Source organism: Staurois parvus, unplaced genomic scaffold, assembly GCF_062004578.1.
Source record: "Staurois parvus isolate SC_StPar_1 unplaced genomic scaffold, SC_StPar_1.0 ptg000818l, whole genome shotgun sequence".
Lineage (NCBI taxonomy): Eukaryota > Metazoa > Chordata > Amphibia > Anura > Ranidae > Staurois > Staurois parvus.
In genome coordinates, this window is record NW_028318614.1 from 9052434 (window position 1) to 9080237 (window position 27804).

Below are 27804 nucleotides of genomic sequence, written 5' to 3' on the forward strand. Positions count from 1 at the left end.
ACGTCCGGACACCTTTACCCCCTTCCTGTCCAGGCCAATTTTCAGCTTTCAGCGCTATCACACTTTGAATGACAATTGCGCGGTCATGCAACACAGTACCCATATGAATTTTTTTAGCATTTTTTTTTTAGACAGATAAAACTTTATTTTGGTGGTATTTATTCACCACTGGGATTTTTTTTTTTGATATATAAATGAAAAAGTCCAAACATTTTGAAAAAAAAGTGTTTTTCTTATAACACTTTGCAAATAAATAATCTTTCTTCATAAATCTTGGCCAAAATGTATTCATCTATCTTTTTAGTAAAAAAAAAACCCAGATTAGTTTAGAACCAAAAATTATAATTTTCCAAAACATTTTTTGACATTTATATATTTTTTTAAATATTATTTATGGGTTTTTTTTTTCTTTTTACTGTCACCCTAGCAGTACAGTGTCACCATAGTGACACTGTACTACTTGTGAGGGGTGATAAAGATTTTTTTTTTTTTTTTTTTACACTAATTGCTTTTATACCCACAAAGGCTGTAAAAGCAATCATTTCTCCTTCTCTCTGGCTGCATTCTTGCAGCCATTGAGAAATACTGTGTGAACTGTGATTGGTCACAGCTTGTCACATGGTACAAGGCTGTTGTGAATAGCCTTGTACCATGTGACCTCTGTGATAATTCACAGATTTCACAAGTAGTAAGCAATTAAGTCAGAAATTACATCTTGCTTACTACTATTCATGTGATCACTGATTGCCCAATCAGTGATCACATGATCGGGACCTCACACAGAGCTCCCGTACAGCGATCGGTGCACCAGATTTCGGTGCCGCATGCAGGCAGGGAAGCGGGGAGGACGTTTATAAATGGCCACCTGCTCTTGCAGTGCTCCCATCCAGCCATTTATATATATGGGCCGGACAAGAAGTGGTTAATATCCTTATGTCTATTACAAGGCTGCTGTCTCTTTTATTATATTTTTTCTCTGTATTGTTTCTTTTTTTTGTGTTTGGTTTTTGGTATGCAAGGTTTTTGTTGTAAAACCTACAAAAGTAGGCATGTTGGAGTTGGACTTCTTTCAATAACTGTTATGTGTAGAAACCTAAATGTAATCTCAATTATCTTCATCTCTGACATGGCTCTGAAACTTTATATATAAAGACGTGTAGAAAAGTTGCACCTCTTGTTTATCAGACTGCATTTTAGGTTTATGGTCCCTTTAAAATGCAATCAATCATAAAGTGATAATAAACCCAAAAGCAAAGATGTAATATTTTGCATATGTAATAAAAGGAACGCTGCTGCTGCTGCACCTCACAGCCCAACTCACAGAGCGGCTTACAGACATGAAAACAAAGATCTGGATGGCTGCACTCCAGAAACAAAATCCACCTTTCTTGAAACAAATCCATATAACAAACAATAAAACAAATCTAGTACACAATAGCAGTAGGATTACAGGTTAACCTCTCATTCCTCACTGTGCAAACGTTGTGCAGGTGTGAAGAAATTCTGTAAAAGAAGAATGCTTTCAAAAATATATATTTCAATTGTTTACTTTTTATCAATTTCAGCAAGCAGAAGAAAAATCTATATTAAATCAATACTTGGTGTGACCACCCCTTGGCTTCAAAACAAAATCAATTCTTCTAGGTACACTTGCACACAGTTTTTGAATGAAGATGCTGAAGATAGTTCTAAATGACATTGGCTGAATGTTTGGGGTCATTTTCCTGCTGCAGAATAAATTTGGGGCCAATCACACACCTCCCTGATGGTATGGCAAGATCGATATGTATCTGCCTGTATTTCTCAGAATTGAGGATGCCATTGACAGGGCAATGTTGAGGACCGTAAATGCACTGGTTGGCCAAGGAAACAATGCAGAAGATGAAAGACACGTCATGCTTAAATCCCTTCGACATCGGAAGATGTCCAGCAGTGCCATCAAGACAGAACTGGTGGAAACCAGTGGGATCCAGGTACACCCATCTACTTTCTGGAGAAGTCTGGCTAGAAGTGGTCTTCATGGAAGAATTACAACCAAAAAGCCATACCTCCGACATGGAACAATGCTAAGTGACTCAACTATGCAAGAAAACATAGAAACTGGGGTGCAGAAAAATGTCAGCAGGTGCTCTGGACTGATGAGTCAAAATTTTTGGCTGTAGCAGGAGGCAGTTTGTTCACCGAAGGGTTGGAGAGCAGTACCATAAAGATTGCCTGCAGGCAACAGTGAAGAATGGTGGATGCTCTTTGCAAGTATGGGACTATATTTCTGCAAAGTAGTTGGAGATCTGGTCAGGGTCAATGGTGTCCTCAATGCTGAGATATACAGGCAGATACTTATCCATCATGTCATACCATCAGGGAGGACTGTGACAGGCCCTCAAATTTATTCTGCAGCAGTACAACAACCCCAAACATACAGTCAAAGTCATTAAGATAAACAAGAAGTCCTGGGATTGATGGTTTGGCCCCCAGAGAGCCCTGATCTCAACACCATTGAGTCTGTCTGGGATTACATGGAGAGACAGAAGGATCTGAGGCAGCCAGAGCCATAGGGGACCTGTGGTTAGTTCTCCAAGATGTTTGGAACAACCTACCTGCCGAGTTCCTTCAAAAACTGAAGAACTGATGCTATTTTAAAGGCAACGGGTGGTCACATGAAATATTTATTTGACCTGGATTTCGCTTCTGTTCACTACTTTCAATTTTATTAATTTACAAAGATTACTATTAACAATTCTTTTTTCTGAAAGCATTCATTTACAGCATTTTTTTTACGCTTGCCTAAAACATTTGCACACTACTGTATGACAGTCACAACAAAATAGTTTTCATGAAGTTTAAGGCCTCCTGCACACAACCCCAAGAGGACCACGCAGCATACACTGTAAATGTACAGTGCCTTGAAAACGTATTCACACCCCTTAAAATTTTCCACACTTTGCTATGTTACAACCATAAACGTAAATGTATTTTATTGGGATTTTATGTGATAGACCAACACAAAGTGGCACATAATTGTGAAGTGGAAGGAAAATGATCAATGGTTTTTAACATTTTTTACAAATAAATATCTGAAAAGTGTGGCGTGCATTTGTATTCAGCCCCCCGGAGTCAATAACTTGTAGAACCACCTTTCGCTGCAATTACAGCTGCAAGTCTTTTTGGGGATGTCTCTACCAGCTTTGTACATTTAGAGAGGGACATTTTTGCCCATTTTTCCTTGCAAAGTAGCTCAAGCTCTGTCAGATTGCATGGAGAGGGTCTGTGAAAAGCAATTTTCAAGTCTTGCCACAGATTCTCAATTGGATTTAGGTCTGGACTTTGACTGGACCATTCTAAGACATGAATATGCTTTGATCTAAACCATTCCATTATAGCTCTGGCTGTATGTTTAGGGTCGTTGTCCTGCTGGAAGGTGAACCTCCGCCCCAGTCTCAAGTCTTTTGCAGACTCTAACAGGTTTTCTTCTATGATTGCCCTGTATTTGGCTCCATCTATCTACCCATCTAGCCTGACCAGCTTCCCTGTGCCTGCTGAAGAAAAGCATCCCCACAACATGATATTGCCACCACCATGTTTCACGGTGGGGAAGGTGTGTTCAGGGTGAAGTGCAGTGTTACTTTTCCGCCATATATAGCGTTTTGCTTTTAGGCCAGAAAGTTAAATTTTGGTCTCATTTGACCAGAGCACCTTCTTCCACGTTTGCTGTGTCTCCCACATGGCTTCTCACAAACTGCAAACAGGATTTCTTATGGCTTTCTTTCAACAATGGCTTTCTTCTTGTCACTCTTCCATAAAGGCCAGATTTGTGGAATGCATGACTAATAGTTGTCCTGTGGACAGATTCTCCTACCTGAGCCGTGCATCTCTGCAGCTCTTTCAGAGTTACCATGGGCCTCTTGGCTGCTTCTCTGATTAACCACTTGCCTACAGAGCACTTTTACCCCCCTTCTTGCCCAGGCCAATTTTCAGCATTCAGCGCCGTTGCATTTTGAATGACAATTGCGCGGTCATGCAACATTGTACTCATATGAAATTTTTATCATTTTTTTCACACAAATATAGCTTTCTTTTGGTGGTATTGATGGGCACAGGTGGGTAGCACTGCTGGGTGGTACTACAGGGCACAGGTGGGTGGCACTTCAGGGCACAGGTGGGCAGCACTGATTAGCACAGGTGGGCGGCACTGCTGGGAACTGATCATCAGTGCCCTGATGATCAGTGCTGATCCCTTCACTAACAATTGCCAGTTCTCGGCAGTACTTTCCACACGCTGTCACAGCATGAGGAAAGTGCAGCCGATAACCGGCAACTGTATTTACCTGGTGATCTGCTGTGTCATTGGACACAGTTGATCACGTGGTAACAGGCCGCCGTGATTGGCCATTTACCGTATCCCATGATCAGCTGTGTCCGTAGGACACAGCGATCACCGGCAGAGCTGGGTGTGAGCCGTGGGGGGCGTGCAGGGGGGTGTTTTGGAATTACGTCCATGGACGTCGTCCCAGAACTAGACAACCACGCTGTAACCGTCCTTCGGCTATAGCGCGGTTGGGAACTGGTTAATGCTCTCCTTGCCCTCCCTGACTGTTTAGGTGGATGGCCATGTCTTGGTAGGTTTGCAGTTGTGTCAAACTCTTTCCATTTTCAGATGATGAATTGAACAGTGCTCTGTGAGATGCTCAAAGCATTTGTTTACAACCTAACCCTTCTTTAAACTTCTCCGCAACTTTATCCCTGACCTGTCTGGTGTGTTCCTTGGCCTTCATGATGCTGTTTGTTCACTAATGCTCTCTAACAAACATCTGACAGCTTCACAGAGCAGCTGTATTTATACTGAGATTACATTACACACAGGTGGACTCTATTTACTAATTAGGTGACTTGTCAAGGCAATTGGTTCCATTAGATTTTAGTTAGGGGTATCAGAGTAAAGGGGGCTGAATACAAATGCACGCAACACTTTTCACATATTTATTTGTAAGAAAATTTCAAAAACCATTTATCATTTTCCTTCCATTTCACAATTATGTCCCACTTTGTGTTGGTCCATGACAGGGGTCTCCAAAATGTGGCCCTCCAGTCGTTGAAATACTACAAGTCACATCATGCCTCTGCCTCTGGGAGTCTTGCCTGTGGCTGTCAGAGTCTTGCAAGGCATCATGGGACTTGCAGTTACTCAACGCCTGGAAAGTCATAGTTTGGAGACCCCTGGTTTATCACATAAAATCCCAATAAAATACATTTACGTTTTTGGTTGTAACATGACAAAATATGGAAAATTTCAAGGGGTATGAATACTTTTTCAAGGCACTGTATTTCTCTGCCAAGGAGTGGCAGGTGGGCAGATCAATGACAGGCTGGCTCAGGCAGTGGCTGTACGGGTACATTCGTACATCCTGCTGTTTACATGTGTACAGGGAAGTATGCACTACACCAAATGCAGTGGGTCTGTGCTTAAGGCACTGTATAAATCCCGGTACACATATAAACAATCTGATTTTCCTAAATACTTGTACAGCCACAGTTTTAGCCAGCCTGTCAATGATTTGTACAGGGTGGCTGCATGATCCACCTGTCAATGAAGCACAGAAAAATATACACCCAGATGTATGTTGTACAGCCCTGTTGCAGCCACATGCAAAAGGCCTAACTGCTATTAAACATTAACATACAAATATATATTAAACATTAACATGCAAGTATGTGCCATCCAAACTCAGACACAAGGGCAAAGGCCAAATTGCCACACAAGACCATCATTGTACAGTTAAAAAAAAAAAACAAAAATAAAAAATGATTCACGTCTGTAAATCTGTGACTTTTTCTAGATTTGGAAATGGCTGGTTTTGCTCTATGTTTTCTGTTTGCATCATTAGAAATACACTCTACCAACCTAGAGTATTCCCAAGTATGATGAAGCATATACTACACTATGTATATAAGAAAATAAAGGAGTGAGGTTTGATACAATAAGACAGAACATAATTATTTAAAACTTCTCCATGTAACAATAACCATTGAATTGTCCACTGTCAGGGCAGGAGCTGAGGAACGAACAGGCAGGCCTAATAACAATGTAACGCACTGGCTGACGACAACCAACACCCACAGACCGAAGTACCTCAGGGCGCGGAGTCTAAGTCCCAGGCTGCCCTTCACCAGGGCCCCTGATGGTGGGGATGGACTTGACTCAGCCAGGAACCAGGTCGCGGCCCCCGAGACACCCCAGTTGCGGTAATGGCCGCCGCCAATGGTGTGTAGCTGGTGGAAAGGACAATAGAGTAGTCGGGCAGGCCGGGTCGACAACAACGGAACAAAACGGTACAGGACAGCAGACAAGAATCACAGGTCACGGGCCGGGTTCAGCAACGGAGGTTCAGATCAAAGGAGAACACAAAGAATGGTCAAGTCACAAGCCGAGTCAGATTCCAGGAGAGTCACGAGAGTCAGAACAGAGCTGTAGCAACACAAAGACACAAGTGCAAAGAGCATGTGCGGACCACAGGCTTATATGTAATCAGCCACACCCCTCTGGGGGATGGACCTCAGAGATCTGAAGGCATAAAAGATTCCCACCATGCTCTGCAGAAATCCAAGATGGATGCCAGCACATGGAGTAACATAACCTCTGGGAAGAGGTAGGACCTTGACATCCACACAGCCAAAATGTAATAGATTTATTTGCAAAAATATAGGGAAATGTAACAAACCAGCAAAGGGAAGAGCCAAAAACAGCCCTGTGCAATTTATCATAGATCCATAAAATGCTCCTGGGTGTCCATTTCAGATTTCTTACACTTTACCATGGAAGATCTAAACTGGTACCCAAGCTTCTCCCACCTGCAGCAGTTCCACCAACTCTCCCGAACCCTCGTAAAGCACATCCACAGTATACAGTACTGGTAGTTGGTAGGGCTTATGTTCCACACTGAGCAGGAAGCAATCAGATAATGGATACACTGGGGGCGTTTCTAGATATCAGAGGTAACAAAAGGCACCTTCTATTAAATTTTAGGTTTAGATAGGGTTGAAGGCAGGTTCACTAAAAGTGGTAGAAAAGTCAGATATTTCAATTGTACCCACAGGTAACCCTATATTCAGGCTTATCTGTTGATACAGTGAATATATCCTAAACTTGAAAGGTTTAGGAGATATTGACATCAGAAAAAGCCAATTACAGTGCTGTGAAAAAGTATTTGCCTCTTCGTTTTTTTTTTTTGCATATTTTTCAGACTTAAATGAGTCAGATCATCAAACAAATTTTAATATTACACAAAGATAACCTGAGCAAATACAAAATGCAGTTTTTAAACAGTGATTTCATTTATTAAGGGGAATAAGCTGCCCAAAGCTGCTTGGCTCTATGTGAAAATGTAATTGCCCCCTAAACCCCCCACTAAATAACCAAAGTGCGTTTGAGCTTGAGGTCACCAACTGATGGCCAGACATTCCCATAGACTGTAGAATTAATGGTTCCATCAACTATGGCAAGTTGTCCAGGTCATAAATCTGCAAAGCAGCCCCAGACCATCACACTACAACCACCACATTTGACTATTGGTATGATGTTCTTTATATGAAATGCTGTGTTAGTTTTACGCCAGATGTAACAGGACATAAACCTCCCAAAGAGTTCAACTTTTGTCTCATCAATCCACAGAATATTTGAGATGAGCCTTTGTGTTCTATTTGGTTAGCAGTGGCTTTCACCTTGGAACTCTCCCATGGATGCCATTTTTGCCCAGTCTCTTTCTTATTGGTGAATCATGAACACTGACCTTAACTGAGGCAAGTGAGACCTGCAGTTCTTTAGATGTTGTTCTGAGTTCATTTATGGCCTCCTGGATGAGTCATCGTGTGCTCTTGGGATTAATTTTGGTAGGCCCGCCACTCCTGGAAAGTTTCACAACTGTTTTCTCCATTTTTGGATAATGGCTTTCACCGTGCTTCACTGGAGTCCCAAAGCATAGAAATGGCTTTGTAAGCCTTTCCAGACTAATATATGTTAATTACTTTGTTTCTCAGCTGCTCTTGAATTACTTCAGATCGCGGCATGATATGTTGCTTTTTGAGACCTTTTAGCATGCTTCACTTTGTCAGACAGCTTCTATTTAAGTGATTTCTTGATTCAACAGATCTGGAAGTAATCAGGCCTGGGTGTGGAAAGTGAAATTTATTGCAGCTTTCCAAAAAATGTGTTTAACCACTGTTCATTCATGATTTAGCAAGGGGGGAGGGGGTTACTTTTTTCACATAGGGCCAGGCAGGTTTGGACAGCTTTTTTCCCCTTAATACATGAAATCATCATTTAAAAACTGCATTTTGTATTTACTAAGGTTAACTTTAATTAATATTAAAATGTAATGATCCGAATCATTTACACGTGACAAATATGCAAAAAAACAAAAAAAAAAAAAGGATCAGGGAGGGGGCAAATACTTTTTCACAGCATTGTATGTCACTGCGGATGCACAGTTCGCTCTGTATTCAGTGCATGCTGAGTGAGCCCTCAAAGCAGAGAGTGCCGTGCTGCAATTGTGACTCCCATACATTGGAGTGATTTCACTGCAGCCCAGCCATTCAAATGGCCAGACAGTGCAGACGCAGAAGGAAGACCAGGTGAAGATGAAAGCACCTGGAACAGAGACAGTATGTCGTGTCGCTGGAGGGCTCTGCTTGACAAGAAAGTTTGCTATAATGTGCTAGTATGCGATGCATGGTAATACAGGGGGACCATTTAATCAAATTTTGTTAGCAGAGTTTAATTCTGCTTTAAAGTGTACATGTGGACAAAAATTAAAAAGCAATATTTCACAGAGTGCTCACAATCAAAATGTGCCGAGTGTTTGAACTCTGTATAATTAAGTTAACCTGTTGATGCTGCCAAAATTCTTCAAAAGAAGTCACTCCCTTCTTCAGGCTGATAATACTGATAGATTGCAAGTCCGGACTCCCAAAGTATGTGCCGACTTAATCAACGTTGGTGGATAACTGAGCTACAACCTGTTTTTCCTGAAGGAATACTGATGCATGCAAATACAAGCTAAAGTTTTTCTTGCCTGGAGATACATACCAGCCACTACCATAAGTAACGGGGAAGGATGACACTGTATACCTGACTATCAGAATGTTTGTGAAGAAAAAAACATCTTCAGCAGGGTAAAACATCACATCTGGACCCCAACCATTTCCTTTTATTGGCAAAATATATTTTTGGGAAAACAGCATATTAAATCACAGGAAAGCTTTCAACAAGTCCGGTTAGGTCAGGTTGTTATGGGTTACTACATACCACAGCCCTTTTACTGGCTACAGAGATTCCATAGAAATCCAGAATGATTTAGACCTATGATGTGCCTGCACAACTTTTGGGGGGGGTTTTGGACAGAGTGGAGATGGACTGGAACACCTGTCAGATTTTTATTTCTGTCTATGCCCCTGTTACAGAAATTCACCCTCTCTATTTACCATTATCATTGAAAGTGAAAGTAAAAGAAAATCCCAAATTTTGGGTTGTCCCCAGAAAAGTAATAGAGCAGAAATCTTCTAATAGGGCCATTGGTTTTTGTTGACCTGGGGGTCCAATGGATTCCTTTAGTTTGTAGAGACTTCCTCTTACTTCCTGTTTAGGCTATGGGGCAGGTAGAGAAAGCATATCTCCCCAATGGGATACAGATGGCAAAAAAATTGACAAGGGTTATAACACTCCCTCTCTATCCAAAATGAAAAAAAAAAGTTTTGCTTATAGTTCTACTTCTAAATAACTGGGAAAACATTTGAAAATACAGAGCAGCAATCATTATCAGAGGCTGCCTCCAATCCATACACTAGCCATTACAGGAGCCCATCCCTTTTGGGCACTGCTTCTTCAGATGGCATGAATATAAAAATCCCTTTAGTAGGGCTGTTCAGTAAAACAATTGGCTGGATAAACGTAATCTACCGCGACCACTGCTATAGAAGTTGTTGGTGATTGGTTTCCTTTAACATTGCAATCATTTTTACAATAACTTGTAGTTGTCAGAAAACGTCTATACATTTCTATACTGACCAGCATTAGGGTCAGCTTAAAGCTAGCCATACACATCTACTGTTTTGTTCAACAAGTGGCTAATTGAACAAAAAAAAGCAAGTAACAGACTCCACATCCATACAATTGAGATGGATGGAGGAATCCTCCCCTTCAGAACATTGCATTCTGACAGCGGCACCCTGATCGACTGAATTTTTTTAAATATTGGACTTTTGTCGAGCGGGGGTGCCTACACCCTGACTGAAACTCAGCTAGTCCCTGCTAGACCAGCCAAATGTCATTCAAAGCATGGCCAGCTTAAAGCTGAACTCCAAGAAAAATAAATTATTTTTTCCATTAGTCATCTACAAATACATTACCTGTAATAGTGGGTGTCCCATACTGGCTACTGCTGCACCCAGTAAAAATTTTACTTTCATTCGGCCTGGACACCACTGTAACTGCTAAACATTCACTTTACCACAGTGATCATAGTGGGTTGTTCGCTATGCATCTCCTCTATTCACAAAACGTCTTGCAATGGATAAAAGGTGTTCTGAGAATGGAGGAGGGGAGATAAAGACAGTCATCTGCACCTCCTCCATTCATTCTTTTTACTGAATACAAAGTGTTCTGAGATTGGAGGAGGGGAGATAGTGACAGTCATCTGCATGTCTTCCATTCAAGGAACCCTTTCTTGCTCCAGTGTCTACAAAAACCAATGCCAAATATGAATTATGAAGCTTATAACAATTCAAATTGTGCAAAATTTGTGGACAAAAACCCTACTCCTATCTGTTTCTAGATAGCCTGATATTTCCTCTCTGCAGGCTGCCATTTTGCCTCTCATGCAGCATAGAAAAGATGTCAGCAGGCTGTTAATGGCATCCACATGTCAGAAATTCCTCTGCCATTGTTCTTCAAGTCGTGTGTTATGACAGTCGCTGTGTTCACATGCTTGTGGAATGTAAAGGTTCACTTTCAAGGATTAATGTACTTTATAAAGAGAAAGTGTACCCAACCTTCCTTCCTGCTGTATTTCAGGAAATGTCTATGTGCAAGAGTGGCTAAAATAAAAGATTTCAGCTGGAAGCTCTAAACATTCTTAAGGGTGCAGCTGCCTGATTCAGTATGCCATTTGGGGTGGGTATGTGGTCCAGACAGAATGACTACTTTCTCTGTATGAACACTTAATGCAGCCATACACGGCTTGTATTTCGGTCGATTCCTGTTGCCTTGAATAGAAACAATTGAGTACTGACATGATACTTTTTTTATTTGCACTAACATACAATTTTGAGGACAAGCTTTCGGGGTATGTCCCCTTCTTCAAGGTCCAGGCAGTACTACTAATACGGCTACAATCACCTCTGTTGCCTTGGATGAAATTTGAGCCATAGGCACCTCTGTCAGCACCACCCAGCTCAACAAAATTTAACTGTTTTTTTTCCAGCTTTTGACAATAGAGCCGGGTGGAAAATTGTCAGCCAAACGGTGGCCTCATCCAATCAGATGCAGCCACTTTTCTGGTATTTTAACAGCCAATGTAGGAATCCAATAGCCAGTAGGGAAGATCTGCCCATCCATGCTGTTTAGCGTGAATAGAGGAATCTGCTAGTTTTCTTTTATTTAGCCCACAGGCTGAATGAAAGAAATAGTTGCATGTATGGATACCTTTGTCTCCTAAGGGAACAGTAAGGTTAGGGAAATCAAATGTATAGGCAATATCACAATCTTTCTATTAAAGCTGACCTTCAGACAATAATATTTGTTCCTATGCAGTGTGGCTGTGCCAACACTGCATGGGTTAACTGCTTGTTTTTTTTCTAGAGGAGATGAGAGCGGAGATACACTTACCTGATCCTCCCAGCACAAGACCAATCCGGCACCTTCATACGCCTGCGGTCTTGAATAATGGACTGTTCCTGATTGCATCATGCCCGAAGCAGGCTCCATAGACCAGGAACAGTCCACCGCTGGACCATGTAGGTGAGCTGTTTTCCAGAGGATCAAAGGATTGGCAAGTATGAGCTTTCTGTTGACCGATAGAAAAAATGAGCAGTTGATCTGTGCAGTGCGGCACTTTTGCCTGGAGATGGGCTTTAAATAAATATTATCCTGGATAAAATGGTAATTTGAAAAACATCACTATACCACTTACCAGGTGCTGTGTAGTACAAAAAGGAAGATTCCTGGCAGCACCAAATCATCGCTGCCCACAGACCAGCGCCGGCGGAATACAACAATCCCCGGCATGGTGAGCAGCAAGCACTGTGTCACCGCGGCCTGCCTTTATTGTCTGCAAAAAAAGGAAACAAATGATCAAATATGACAATATAGCACATGGATAAGGATGTCAAGTAACAACAGTAAAATAGACGCAAACTACTGCGCTGAGCATCAAGGTTTCATCTCTTTTTCTGTTTGCAGAAACAATTATTAATCTTTACCCTGTTTATTGATCTATTACACAATTTTACTAATCGCTCAGAAAACATATTGGCTGTGAAACTCAGGAATTCTTTCTGAAAAAACCCCCAGAAAACTCTACTCAAGCCAACAGATAAAACTGGTTCAGAGAAGGGTAACCTTTGAAAACCTCATTCGAGAGGATCAACAGTTGGCCATCATGAACGAAAGAGTTGCAAGTGGATGGTAATCAATAATACATAGTAGACGTTACATCATGAGCATAGACACTGGAAGATCTGTTTGCTCTGCAGAGCTTACAATCGGAGCTGGTTCATCTGTCTGCTGCTTTGTATCTAGCATGAATAAGAATATGGAGTCCTTGTTTCTGCTGCCCTAGGCCATGCCTTGAACAATAGTGAATGTACAGCAAACTTACTAGCTCTGACGCCACAGCCTAACAAGTGGCCTCTGTTCCCACTCTGCTCAGCACCCACCAACGTCCATTCCTTCCCCTTCTCAGCTTGTTTCTGTCTATGCACACACCTGCTATAGATCATAACTATGTCTAGTGTTGTCCACGTCACTGAACCTCACCCGCTCTAACTTTAATTGGAAATGTTTTGCTCTCTCAATACTGCAATCTTGTAAAACCACATTGCAGAACCACAGAACCACGTGTCACTTTCATAAATCATTTTCAGTAACCACAATCAGCTACTAGTGATCCCCATATCCTCTCCTGCAGACCGCTCCTTTCTAGAACTTACTTCTGCGTACACATCTACCAGCCTTCCGCCTCACAAGATTTACATGAAAAAAAAAAAACTGCTTGAAAAGTCACATATCTGTTCAAATATATCTTTACTTTGATTTTTATATTTTTGGAAGTCAATACAGAATTATGCAAGGTAAAACGGTAACAAACAAGGGGGATGGTGGGAAAGGGAGGAGGATCAAGGGTCTGGGAAGTGCAATGTGAAATAGATAAAATGTACATGTGGAGACAACGTAAAGCATCAACATATCAAGGTGAGAAGTTAAAATCCACAGGACTTATGCCTAGCATACATGATGAGAAAATCGCATGAAAAAAAAAAAAGCTTTTGGAACAATCATCTGATAACCTGCTCCGTCGTTGGTGTCAGTGGGGGGGGGGGGAATAGTACCCCGCCATTGGTGTCAGTGGGGGAAGGAATAGTGTTCCATCGTTGGTGTCAGTGGGGGGTAGAATAGTGCCCCATCGTTGGTGTCAGTGGGGGGAGGAATAGTGCCCCATCGTTGGTGTCAGTGGGGGGAGGAATAGTGCCCCATCATTGGTGTCAGTGGGAGGAATAATGCCCCATCATTAGTATCAGTGACACCAATGATGGGGCACTATTCCTCCCACTGACACCAATGACTCTTAACTTGCTGACCCCTGTTACAGCATGGTGCTGCTGCAGCCAGCATACCTGGTTGCAGCAGCACCATCTGCACGGCACACTTACCTGTCAGCTGTCCTTCTTCACTCCGGCCTCTCCCTCACTCGATGTTCGCAGGGCAGCTCGGCTCCGCCTCCTGGCAGGTGATTGGCCGCCTGTGTGCCTTTCCTGAGCTACAGTTCTGGCGCCCAATCACTGGTGAGGAGGCAGAGCTGAGTGGCAGCGCGAACATCGAGTGAGGCAGTGGCCGGAGTGAATGAAGGAGCAGCGATTCCTGGACTGGATCATCGTGGGACACGGAGCCAGGTAAGATACAGCAGCCCCCTGCCCGCACCTGTACTTAGTGTCCCTTCCTTGCGGCAAATACGCCCCCCGCCGGCGGGCCGGATAAATGTCCTCGGCGGGCCGCATGTGGTCCGCGGGCCGCAGTTTGAGGACCCCTGCTCTATAGTGTGTACTTGTCTCAATTAAGAGCACAAAGTGTCACTTTTGTCTGCTGCTTCATTACTCTGCTATCAGCATCTTTAGCTCAAAACTTTTTTTTTTGAGAGTAGAGAAGACTAGAATCCCTGTAAGGTTTTTATTGCTGTCAATGCTGGGTGATTCATCCTTTCTATTTGTCCTGGTGACAGGAGACAGTATTGGGAAATCCAACATTAGACAGTTGTCCCTAGAACAGAAACAGAAAGGAATATATAGTGGGGACAACTGTCTAAAAGGGGATTTTCCCTCACTGTGGAGACATTTCTTCTGGCTTCCTGTTGTGTCTCTTCGACAAGAAAGGAAAACAAATTTAGTTGTTTATTCATTCCACACTTTATTCAAACCTAGAAAAGATTTTGGCTTCAGATACACTTTATAATTTTCTATTGAAGTAACTAGTGCAGCCATTTTCAACCAGGGCTCCGTGGAACCCTAGGCTTCCTTCAGAGATTGCTAGGGGTTTCTCAAGCTGTGGCTGACTGACCTCCCATCTGATGATGCTTGGAAACTTTCATATCTGACATCACCTGACAGAGGCAGCGGCATGCCACTGATGATCTTTTTAGCTATTTGAAGGGGTGGCACTACCACGGAAAGGTGTGCATTACTCCTAGTGATCATTAATGTAAGAGAAATATGCTTTAGGGGTTCTTCTGGAGTAAAAAGGTTAAGAACTGCTGAAATAATGTTTCATACTCATAACTCTTGTTTAGGCTCCTAACAGAATACTTACACTGAGTTCTGTTAATAACCGTGAACAAACAAGGACTAATAACCCTTCTCTATGTAACTACATGTAATATTTACATTGCCAGCAGACACGATCTGTATACATTTGACTTAAAAGGCATTTTCACTAGAACTATTGTCTTTTTGTTTAGTATTACAGTACAAAGCTAGACAAACTGGAACCTAGCCAAGATTTTTTTTTAATTGTTTTGGGTAGAGGCAGGAAGGTTGTGCTGAACTACACAATATGACTTGAAATATATGGAGACCTCTCCAAATCAATGAGTTCAAGTGTCTTCATAGAAGACATGCCCTTGTTTCTATCCATTTAAATGCATGTGCCTCCATTGTGAGGACTCAAGATTTATAGAGTTAGGACCACAGATACTCAGGGTGCCGTGATGTGGCTCTGTGGCTTACGAATGTATTTGCAAATGTGTGCTAACTAAACCCCTGTTTTTAAACGCATGTTCTTAGACAGGTTAATTTGGTTTGATAGCTGGCTAACTGGCTGGCAGTTTGAACTGGCTTTCTTAGCCCCCTCTTTTGATAAGTTATACTTATCCATGTTCCTTGCCGACAATAGCCATTATTAGATTGGGGTAGGCTGGCAAGTTGAACTGGATAGTCCTATTTTTTACTCTGTGACGCCTTCCATGTTAACTGTATAAAAAGCCAGTTATAGACCTGGGTAGGTGACCAGTTTTTTCTTTTTCTTCATAGAAGAGAACTGGTAATGATACAGCATACAAAGATATTTTAGACAATTGTATGCTTCCAACCTTGTGGCAACAGTTTTGGGAAGGCACTTTTCTAATCCAGAACATCTGCACCCCTGTGCACAAAGCCAACTGCATAAAGACATGGTTTGATTAGTTGGGTGTAGAAGAACTCGAGTGGCCAGCACAGAGCCCCCACCTCAGCCCTATTAGTCAGGACTCCATTTTATTCCAAAGGTGATTGGGAGACAGGCCCCCTCATTCAACATCAGTACCTGAGTTCACATATGTCCTTCTGGCTGAAGGGGATCAAATTCCCACTCCAATATCTTGTCAAAAGCCATCCAAAAAGAGTGAATGCAGTTTTATCAACAAAGAGGGTGGTGGGAACCTCATATTTATACCTACGATTTTGGAATGGGTGATCCAACAAGCTCTTATCAGTTTAATGGTCTGGTGTCAACAAACATTTGGCCATATAGAGTATTTTCCATGCTTACTGTACCAGACAGAATAGTCACCAAGGCAGGAAGTGTAACTGAAATCTCCAAAACCAGGTCCTTCAACTTACTCCAGCTATCATTAGTTATATCTTACTGGTAGTAGGATTTTACAGTTATTTTACATTGTGAATAATTCAGCGGGAGGAAGCAAAGACAGATGTTATCACTAAATTCCCAAAGAAACAAAAGTAAGTAAAGGGTGATTCAGCCCACCAGTATCCACCTATCATGGAAATAAAAGTTCTGGCTAGACAGCCCTTTATGAAGAAGTAGAAGAAGAAATGAAGAAATGTGCTTTCACAAACAAATTGAAAAACTCCTAAAATAAATCTGCCCGTCTACTAGGAAGAATTTAATCTTTCAAAAAGGCATGCGCAGACCCTTGCAGTATTTTTGTTGTATGATTCAACATTTTTCGCGCAAGACCCATCGCTGCTTAAAGAAGACCTTCACTTCCTAGATTCACATTACATCCTTTCACTCTGAACCCAATGCGCAAAAGGAAAGTCCAATTTTTTCCATTTGTTTATTTTTTTTAATTTTTTTTGTTTGGCCCTGCCTTTATTCTCACCTAGGTGAGAATGACATATTTCTGCTTTGATGGCCTCATGGGATATCCACATCACATATCTTAGGAGGAGGCAATAGCAGGGACACACAATGGCCACTGGGAAGACCTGGCAGTGATCAGGGGCCAGCTGCAGAACCTGGAAAAAGACAGCAGGCTAATGATGATGTCAGAGAAGAAGATGGCGGCATGGAAACCCAACCCGTGGCAGCAGATTGGTGGATCACAGCTGTACAACACTAGATTTATAATGGAGGAGAACATGTTTTCAGTATAACAGGTAAGAAGGGATAAAGGGATTATTCCTTTTTAAAGCGTAGGCAAATAAATAAACTGTTAGTATACATGACTGATCTACTATACCAGCCAAAAATGTAAAATATAAATATGCCAATTTTCCAATTCAGAGAAGATAACGGGTTATGACTACTGTTATTTCTTCACTGCCTAGAAGGACATGTGTCTTTTTTCAAATGGACTAACTATGTAACTGGCACCAAAATATTAAAGCTTGGTTGAGGCTATGACTGGATAATCAAGGAATAGCAGCTCTCTTAATTAGGTTATCTCCGTGCCCTCTCTCTTCCAATCAGAATGCAATTTGTAAGGTTAACATATACATTCACAGCCCACCTTATTAGGTACACCTATTCAATTGCTTGGTAACACAAATTGCTAATCAGCCAATCACATGGCAGCAACTCAATGCATTTAGGCATCTAGAGGGGTTAGACAACTTGCTGAAGTTCAAATCGAGCATCAGAATGGGAAAGAAAGGGGATTTAGGTGACTTTGAATGTGGCATGGTTGTTGGTGCCAGGCAGGGTGGTCTGAGCATTTCAAAAGCTGATGATCTACTGAGATTTTCACGCACAAACATCTCTAGGGTTTACAGAGAATGGTCCAAAAAAAGAGAAAATATCCAGTGAGCAGCAGTTGCGTGGACAAAAAATGCCTTGTTGAGGTCAGAGGAGAATGGGCACACTGGTTGCTGCAACATTTGGATGGTAGAGTCAGAATTTGGCATAAACAACATGAAAGCATGGATCCATCCTGCTGTGTATCACCGGTTCAGGCTGGTGGTGGTGTAATGGTGTGGAGGATATTTTCCTCGCACTAGCAAGTTGTACCTAATAAAGTGGCCGTTGAGTGTATGTGCATTGCTGTAAAGCCTGAATGGCTTACATTGCTTCTTCCTTTCCCATTCTGAATGCTGCTGAAAGGAATTACTGGAAGCTAATACAAAAAAAGATTGAGATACTGTTTAAAAACACATGTTGTTAGCAAATTTGCAAATTTATATTTTATATATCCATACGCTTATACTGTAAGCTGCATCAGTGCACAGTACTATAAAGTATAACTAAACCTGAGAACAAAAATGTAATATATTGCACAAAGCCAGTCCTTAGAATGGGTGGCTGCATTTGTTTTCATTTTCCAGGAACATTTCAAGCATATACAGAAAAGACTTGTTGATCTTTCCAGAAATGAAAAGTCCTATATATGGCCACATATACTATAATTATTATACAGGATTTATATAGCGCCAATAGTTTGCTCAGCGCTTTACAATATATCGGGAGACAATACAGCAACAATACAGTTCAATACAAGAGGGAAAGGAGGGCCTGATCCTTAATCCCAATTTAGCAATAGATGTTTTTATATAGCTAAAACTGCAAATTCAGATAAGGACTAAAATCGTGTAATTTTAACTAGCAATGAGAGGAAAGAGAGCACACCCTGGCATAACCTATATCGTAGACCGTAACATACCTGTGATAATGTACATAAGCAGGCATTGACAATCCTCAGCATTCCCTACCATATCTGGAAATCCCTGTATAAAATGTTCAGCAAAATAATGTTTAGGGATAGCAGCAGCATGGCACTTGTTTTTTCTGCAAGCTTGTGAGCCTTAGGTTGCCTGTAGGGGACTAGAAGTTTCAGCATGCCAGCACTTGTAGTTCTTCAACAGCTGGAAGCTGCAAATATCTTTGGGAGACGGCACTACCTGATGTTTTCAAATCAGTGTCAATTCCATTCTACAGCACCCATAGTGTATGCTCTGAGCAGGCCCACTGTAAAAGATTCGTCCAGTACCTGCTATGGCCTCCCATCTGTCCCTCTGTCAGCTCTCACTCTGCTTTGTCTGGACTATTGACTTTCAAATCAATATTGCCAGTTTGATCTTTGCTTGGTGAAGCAGGTGTAAATAGACAAACTTCCCTGACTTCTACAGCAATCTTAACTGTTTCCTGTCATATTCCCTGCACAAGTCTTCCTATTACTAGACTATAGATGTACACTTACACACATCTGCAAGGCGATATGTCTCTGCCGGGGATAATGTCACAAATACAGCTCATTCCAGCATTATGTGGATAATCTTGGATTAAGTTGGATCACTCTGGGAAACAAAACATATGGTATTTAAGATGAACAGCACTCGTTGTACTGGTACACTTAGAGCAATATATACATGAACAGATCATTTTAATCCAAGATTGGGTCCCAGAAGCCAGAAAACCAACGCACCTAAAATAAAAAGAAAACTGTAGCTAGTGCCAAATAGCTTTCCCTGAGTCTTTTCCTATTACAGGGAATGTATAGCGAGTTTGTATATATTTCCTTTTTTACTACTATATTCAGGACTGGAAATATTACATATATTATTACATATGAATATTATAAGGCCCCTTTCACACGAAGGGTCTGATCAGGTCCGCCTGTCAGTTTTTAGGCAGAACTGATCGGATGGTCCATTCATCCCTATGGACCGATCTGGTCCACTAAAAAAAACCCCAAAAAACAAACACACAGAAGGGGATCCTTCTGCTTCAAAATCTGCTCTGCATAAACTGAGCAGACACTGACCTGTCATCTGCCTGCTCTACACTGATCAGCAGGGGATATTGAAGTCTGCCCCACGTAAAAGGGGCCTAAGATCTTCAATTCATCCAGCACGTGGAGCTTTTGGCCATACATAGTTCAGTTGCAGGCTGAACAAGTGAAATTAACTGATTCATGCTAAACAGAATGGATGGAGGTAGAATGAACCAAAAAATAAAAAAATAAATAAAAATTGCAGATGGAGGAATTTCCAGTGCTAGGTATTGTATTCAAGCAGACTCGACACCTATGGTTGCAATATAATGGCCATAGAGTGACTGCATTTGATAGTATGCAGTCATTGTTTGGACCAACAGTTTTTCAACAGGCTCAGTTGACAATTAAAACATTTAGAACTACTTTTACATACTTGGTATGGTTGAATAAAGACACCGGTCCATCCATTTCAACCTAAGAGAGTGTGTGTTTGTGTGTATCTCTACTGTTTTTCATATTCCTGTACATTGAATTCACTAAGAAACACATCTAAAAGCTTTTTGAACTTTTCTAAACTCCCCACTAACACCAACAACTGTAGAAGGGAGTTCCACATCTCTTATGAAGATTAAGATTTAACCATTACTCATCTAACTTCATTGTGTGGCCACATGTCTTTTTTTAGACCTAAGATTAAAGCGATATTAAAGGTTCTTTTTTTTTTAAACAACAAACATGTCATACTTTCCTGCTCTGTGCAGTGGTTTTACACAGAGCAGCCCCGATCTTCTTCTTGAGTCCCCTGCCAGCGCTACTGGCTCCTACTCCTTGACCAGTGCTCCCAACAGCAAGCCGCTTGCTATTGCAGCAGTGGTGCATGCTCGCTCCCGAGCCCTGTTCTATGCATCCATAAGGCAGATAGAATCCTGGCTGGGGCCTGTGCCCTGCTCTTTCCTAACTGGCTGTGATTGACAGCAGTAAAGCCAATGGCTCCTGTTGCTGCCTTAGCCAATGAGGAGAGAGAGTAAAGCCAATGGCTCCTGTTGCTGCCTTAGCCAATGAGGAGAGAGAGTCCCGGGACAGCCAAGGCTCCCATGCACATCACTTGAATGAGAGGGGGCTCGGGTGAGTATTGGGGGGGCCTGTTAGGGAAGCAGCACACAGAAGGGTTTTTACCTTCATGCATAGAATGCAAGAAGGTAAAAAACCTTCAGCCTTTAGAACCACTTTAAAAAGTTTCCTCCCAATGCTAGACTCCCCATTTAAATATTTGTATATCACTATCATATCCCCTCTTCAGTGTCACTTCTCCTTATTGGCTTTGTTCCCCTTCTCTTAAATCTCTCCAGTTCCAGCACATCCTTCCTGAGGACTGGTGACTAGAAGTGGACAGCATGCTAAAGCTGTGGCCGAATCACAGTTTTGTACAGTGGTAGAATTTTAGCTATACCTCTTGAGTAAATCATCTTTTTAATGCATGCCAACAGTCTGCCAGCCTTGCTTGCTGCAGCTTTGCGCTGCATGCTATTAGTGTCATCTACTAGGACTCCTACAGCAGGGGTCTCCAGTCTTCAAACTTTCTAAACAAAGGGCCAGTTTACTGTCGTTCAGCCTGTAGAGAGGCTGGACTGTGCCCAGTGCTCCAATGAGTAAACAATACCCCATCCTTGGTATTAGGGGGAGGAATAGTGCCCCATCATTGGTGTCATTGGGAGGAATAGCACCAAATTGTTGGTGTCAGTGGCAAGAATTATACCCCACTGTTGATGCCAGTGGCAGGAATATTGCCTCAAGGGCCAGAAACAGGCAAACAAAGGGACGCAATTTACAGACCACTGCCCTAGAGGTCCTCTAAGTAACTTGCATGCATATTTTTTGCTCCCAAGTGCATTATTTGCATTTTCCTACATCAAACCTCATTTTCCATATAGCCCCCACCCCAATTACAACTAGGTCTTCTTATAAAGAGTTGTCAGGCCAAGTGGTACTTGCAGCGCCACCCACAGCTTGCAATATGGGTTTTTGTATTTATCAACGATGGATATTGTATATTTCCTACACAGTGTTTGACTCCAGCCCCTAATGAAGATTTATTGAAATGCATTGGGCTTTTCTCACATGGACAATCATTGCTTTAGATTGTGCATACATTGATTTTGATATGGGAACATGGGGAATGTATTTGGTGATCAAATGTAATACTATGGTAGCCATAATTTTATGTCAACATTGATTTAATTATGTGTATTAATAAATATCTTTTTTAATCAATTAATGTTATCTGGTATGTGGAGCCCAGAAAGTTCCATATTTTGCCTTGTGTTATATGGTACCAAATTAAAGGAATGTTGGCACCGTCATACATATACCCATCACTTCCTACATGAATAAGGCTTAACTTTAGGCTCCTTTTCAATGTTTGCAATGCCTACACGCTGCTCGCTCTAAAAAAACTGCCGTTTACAAAGATAATTAGCTTTAGCTGAGATTAAAGAAATTGCAAACCTTAATTTTTCAATAATAACAAACATGTCATACTTTCCTGCTATGTGAATGGTATTGCACAGTGCAGCGCTCATCCTCCTCTTCTCGAGTCCCCCGCTGGGGCTCCTAGCTCTTCCTCTGCACACGTGCCACCATAGGGAGTGAATTCATTTGGTGGGACACGCAGACTTGATCCCAATGGCTCCCGCTGTCCTCAATCAATCTGCCCTATGAGGAGGGAGAGCGTGGAGAGAGATGCCGCTCTGCTGATGTCAAGGTTCAAACATCAAAAAGCAAACAGCCCTATGTTAAACCCAGGCACTGCCCATAGAGACAAACAATATGAATGGCTCTGGTGCTACTGTATGAGACTGACCATTTGAGAAGTAAGAGGAAACTACATCTGAGCAACAGAAACTTCATATGATGGCTTTGAAAGAGGGGGGAGGTTTCTGAAAGTCCACATCAGAAAGGCAGCCTTGGGTGACAACACTGCCCCATCACAGATATAGTACAGTCAGTAAGTGTTGTCACTCCAGGACTGAAAGTGTGAAAATAAATAAAAAAAGCTTGAATAACAGAAACTAACACCACATCTAAGAACTGCTAATTTGTAATATATTACACTTTAGGGAGGTTAAACCCTGCCCTGCCTCCCGGCGTCAGAAACCCCTTAAAGGGCCAGGAGGCACCAGTACCAATCACAGTGCAGTGTTCTGTTTCCTTTTTTTCAAAGAACTTTATTGAAATGTAGCAAGTGACACTCTAATATAATTCCATTCACCGCAGTTGGTGTTGCGAAGCTGTATTCACATTGCAACCCGCTGCACTAAATACATTTGGTGTGAATGGGCCTTGAGCAATTCCAAGTTCCAGTGAAGCTATATACAACAATGCTGTTGTCCCTCTTGCTACAAGCAGGCCCGGAGTGGCCATAGGGCCCACCGGGGCTTTTTCCCGGTGGGCCGGGGCCGCCTGGATAGAAGAGGCGGCAGAGCAGCACATAGAGGACAGTGCATTTCTTGGTTCCATGTGAGCCCAGCCGCCTCTCCTATCAATCTCCTGCATGCGTTCAGCTCCTGTATGCTCCCCCCTGCGGCCGCCTCTCCTCCAGCATCTCCTCCAGCGGCCCCCTCTTTCATCTCCTCCAGCGGCCCCCTTCTTCATCTCCTCCAGCGGTCCCCTCCTTCATCTCCTCCAGCGGTCCCCTCCCTCATCTCCTCCCTCATCTCCTCCAGCAGCCTCCTCCCTTATCTCCTCCAGCGTCCCCTCCTTCATCTCCTCCAGCGGTCCCCTCCCTCATCTCCTCCAGCGTCCCCTCCATCTCCTCCAGCGTCCCCTCCTTCATCTCCTCCAGCGTCCCCTCCTTCATCTCCTCCAGCGGCCCCCTCCCTCATCTCCTCCAGTGGCCCCCTCCTTCATCTCCTCCAGCAGCCCCCTCCCTCATCTCCTCCAGCACCCCCCCTTCATCTCCTCCAGCAGTCCCTTCCCTCATCTCATCTCTTTCTTTCTCTTTTATAGTTCTCTCTCTCGCTGTCTCCTGTTTCTCTCCTTTCTTTCTCTCTCCTTTTTTTCTTCCTCTCTCTCAGTCTCTCCTTTCTTGTTTTCCTCCTCTCTTCTTTCTATACGTCTCTCTTTCTTTCTCTCTCTCTGTCTCCTGTTTCCCTCCTTCCCTCTTTCTTTCTATACGTCTCTCTTGTCTCCTGTTTCTCTCCTTTCTTTTTTTCTTTCTTTCTCTTTCCCTCCTTCTTTCTTTTTCTTTTTTCCCTCCTTCTATATGTCTCTTTTTCTTTCTCTCTCTCTGTGTCCTGTTTCTCTCCTTCCTTCCTTCTTTCTTTCCCTCCTTCCTTCTTTCTTTCTATATGCCTCTTTCTTTCTCTCTTTCTTTCTTTTCCTCTGTCTCCTGTTTCTGTCCTTTTCTTTCTCTTATTTCCTCTCTCTTTCCCAATTTCTGTTTTTCCCTCCTTCCTTCTTTCTTTGTCGCCTACAAAAAAATGTTGAAAAATAATAAAATACAAAATTGTAAAAATTAAATAAAAATAAAAACCTACTGACACTAGTGGAAGAATTACAAGGGTAGCAAAGGTCGGTCTTGTGACCAGACCCTTGCGTTCTGCCACCAGGCTCCGAGGAAAGGGTCCCCGGGCTTTGGGCTGCTCAGTCCAAAGTGCCGGGCCTATTTTTTGTCCCAGTCCGGGCCTGGCTACAAGTCATAATAAATCTGTCTCCAAATGCCCAAAATAGAGATAATTAGCAATAAATTAATCAGAAACAAAAGTTCTAGTTAATATTTATTTAATGTCACACTAAAATCAGCATACACGATACAATCTGACCAAACAAACTCTGTACAATTAACGTTAGATTTACCAAAACTATAAGGACCTATCTAAATGATCCGATCTGTTTGTATCCAATTAGGCAAGCTCTTGCACTACATAGTTGTTGGTAGACCTAAAGGAGATTGTACAATCAGATTGTAATGTGTATGGTGAATCTAACTCTCAGGTCACCAAACTTTTAAAAAATGTTAAAAAATACAATAGATATAAATATGTAAACACAAGTTGTGAAAGCAGCAAATGGCAAAGCTGGCCGTTCCCTAAAGATAAATGTCATGCACAGGCTAAAAAAGCATTGCCTGCCTCATTACAAGTCATTTAACTACAATTGTCCGTTTGCTCCGGAAAACATTCATGCAGAAAAATCAGGATGGGCAACCTTCAGCACTATGATTAGAGGAGCGTCATGAGATGCAAATGATCCTGGCACAAAATTGGTCAGCTGGATAACAAATCTGTGCCGGGTCCAACTGATGTGAATGTGCTACAATGATTTCCAATGGACTGTAAAATTCAAACCAGTAAACTCATTTCCCCAATGCATATCACAGAATTACAGGAAGGATTTGATAGGCAGTTATGAGTGACACAGACAGTGCACCCTGCAGGCAGTGTTTTTTATTTATCATGGTGTTGCAAAATAACTACCTTGGACAGTCAGTAGTGCTGCCAGCATCCAATCAGATTCTACACAGCACAGCCTTGGACAATTAAAGATAAATGTGATTGGCTGCCGTAAGCAATGCAAGTTTAGGCAATTATTCCTAAGACTCCTCGGTAAATGAGACCCACTTGAATGAGTAAATGTCAATACTTATGCATGGATTTCATTATTGATTGCCTCTGCTTGATTAGGCACAGACATTGTCTGCATTCGTTATGAGTGAGGCCCACTAAAAAGACACAGGATTTTAGCCAGTGGTGTGGGTAAGGCATTTAAATTGAACTCCAGGCAAACAGCTGTTTGACCTGCCAATGGATTTTTATTTCTGTCCATCCAGTCCAGAGCTTTACACAGTTCTGCCACATAGCAACGTCCTGTTTAGCAGAGAAGTAGGCCTGCTTTGTCTGTGCTGCAGTTCAGTACCATTTAGGTCCCTTTCACACAAGTGGTCCAATTTGCTCCACTGTCCATTTTTCAAGCAGACCGATCAGACCCTTCATTTCTTCTCTACCTGGATACCTTCAATCTGATAAATACAAACAGAAGGGGCATTCATTCCTTTCTGTCTGGCCAGCTTGGAAAGCAGTCGGGTGTAAATGAACAGCCGGTCCGTTTACATTCAACTGCTCATAAAGCACAGCAAGCTGTGGCCATGTCTGCTCTGCATAGGCGGAGTGGACACAGACCTGTCATCTGTCTACTCTACTTTGCCCAGCAGGGGGACAGATCCCCTGCTGAGCAAAACTGAAGTGAAAGGGGCCCATCAGGTCTTGTGCTTCTCCTAATTTGTGACTGCAATGAAGAAAGGCATTTTAGAGGTGCTGGGACTTTGATAAGAGATTATATAAAGTAGTGGAAGGGCAGAAACATTTGAAGAGCTCACTGGCTCAGGTTAGGCTGCTCATGACAGCCGAGGCTACCCTCCAGTACACCAGCAGGCCACCAGAAAATAAACATGCATACATGGAAGCAGTGCTGGGTCAAAAGATAAGAGAGTCCTAATTCAATTATTGGTATTGTGCTAAAAGACAGGTGACGCGTTTCAGGGGTTAAAGGAACACCCCCTTCATCAGGGCTTCAGTTAAAGCAGAGTTCTGGCCCTGCCACCTCCCCCAAAAAATATTAAAAGTCAGCAGCTAGAAATACTGTAGATGCTGACTTTTAAATTAGGGCACTTACTTGTCCATGCATCCAGAAGTGTCCTCACCCTGAGCCGATTGTTCAGTCCGATGTCTAGTGCTGGCGCCGCCATCTTGACTAAGGGAAACTGCTAGGCTTCACTGCCGGTTTCCTACTGCGCATGTGCAAAGCACACTGTGCTTTGTGAATGGGCCGCAGTCCTCTGGGGCCTTGGAAGTGTCCAAACGTCTGGCTCAGTTCACCGCGGTGAACTGAGCCAGAAGTGGGAGTGGTTACCTGTTAAAACCAGGAACCCGCTTTGCCCCAAAAGGTGCCAAATGTGGCAGCGGAGGGGAAGGGGTGGGGGCAGGAGGCAGAAAGGCGAACCTTCTGCTTTTGGGTGGAACTCTGCTTTAAGAAGGAGAACCTTGAATGGATAAAGATAAGCTTCATCCTTTATCTTGTTCTCATGTAGGTAGTGCTGGCCAGCAATGTTTTATTCCAGCAATCAGCTTCCCTGCACAGATTCTTTTTTTTTTTTTTTTTTTATAAATATTTATTAATTTTTCAGGTCAAAAACAAATCACTTTGACATTTCTATTAAAATAATTATCAAAACAGTATCTTCCACCTTACATTATTTATTTATAACTTCACTCTCTTCCCTTCCCCCATTCCCTGCACAGATTCGCACAGAAAAGCCTTAATTTGAGTCTATGCAAGTTTTTCATTTTAAACTGAAGCCCTGCTGAAGGGGGAGTTTCCTAGACCCCCAAAACGCATTGTTTGACTTTAATTTGGACCTTTTTGTCATGTGCTCCTTCTATGCATGCACGTTTTTTTCTGCCAACCACACTAATGATCTCCTTTCTTTGTCACTCTGCTCTCTCCTCCTGTCAGCAAGTTTCTTGACACATGCTACACTGGCTTCCTCTGCTGCTTTTTGTTCCCATAATCTGAGCTTTGCTGTACAGGGACTGTAAAAGACTGATACTACATCAAATTCAGGTATTTACACTGCTTGCATTTAAAAACAAATACATCTCCTGATACATAAAAGTATACAGGGCTGCATTCAGTTGTTTATTTTTTCTTCCTAGAGTTAAGCAGGACTTATCTTCACATGTAGTAATTGTGACTGTAATAAGATCTCAGATAATCTATTTATGTCGAGCTGTAATTAAAAGGAAGAGATTATGCAAGGTAAGCATGGCTTAGGATCACTGTAGATAGATCCGTCACCAGAAACGATGGCCAGTAAGAGATATGCTCATCCATGGGTGACTTCCTCAGACACATGGTACTGCACTGGGCTACATAACATATACAAGCGTCAAATATATTTGGAAAAGTCACTGTTCCTATTCATACCTACTGTATATAGTTCAAGAAGAAAAAAATAAGGGCATTTACACCACTTGCACTGTGTTTACTGTTCATTGACATACACTACACCTGTTGTCACCTTCTCACCAAGCTGCTTGGCAATAGTTTGGTAGCCCAGTCCAGC

General features: G+C 42.3%; 1 protein-coding gene across 2 annotated transcripts in view; it reads right to left on the bottom strand.

Annotated features, from left to right (window-relative positions):
- Positions 1-27804, bottom strand: part of DAGLA (diacylglycerol lipase alpha) — a 75486-nt gene that overhangs the window by 33829 nt on the left and 13853 nt on the right. The window contains exons 1-2 of one of the 2 annotated variants that reach the window (XM_089655042.1): positions 12867-12942; positions 12180-12317 (exon numbers count right to left, since the gene is read on the bottom strand). In XM_089655042.1, the coding sequence (XP_089511168.1) occupies positions 12180-12274 (95 nt within the window). In that variant the 5' untranslated portion in view covers positions 12275-12317; positions 12867-12942. Of the gene's footprint in view, positions 1-12179; positions 12318-12866; positions 12943-27804 lie in introns of those variants that run through there. The other variant, XM_089655041.1, reaches the window with a different exon arrangement.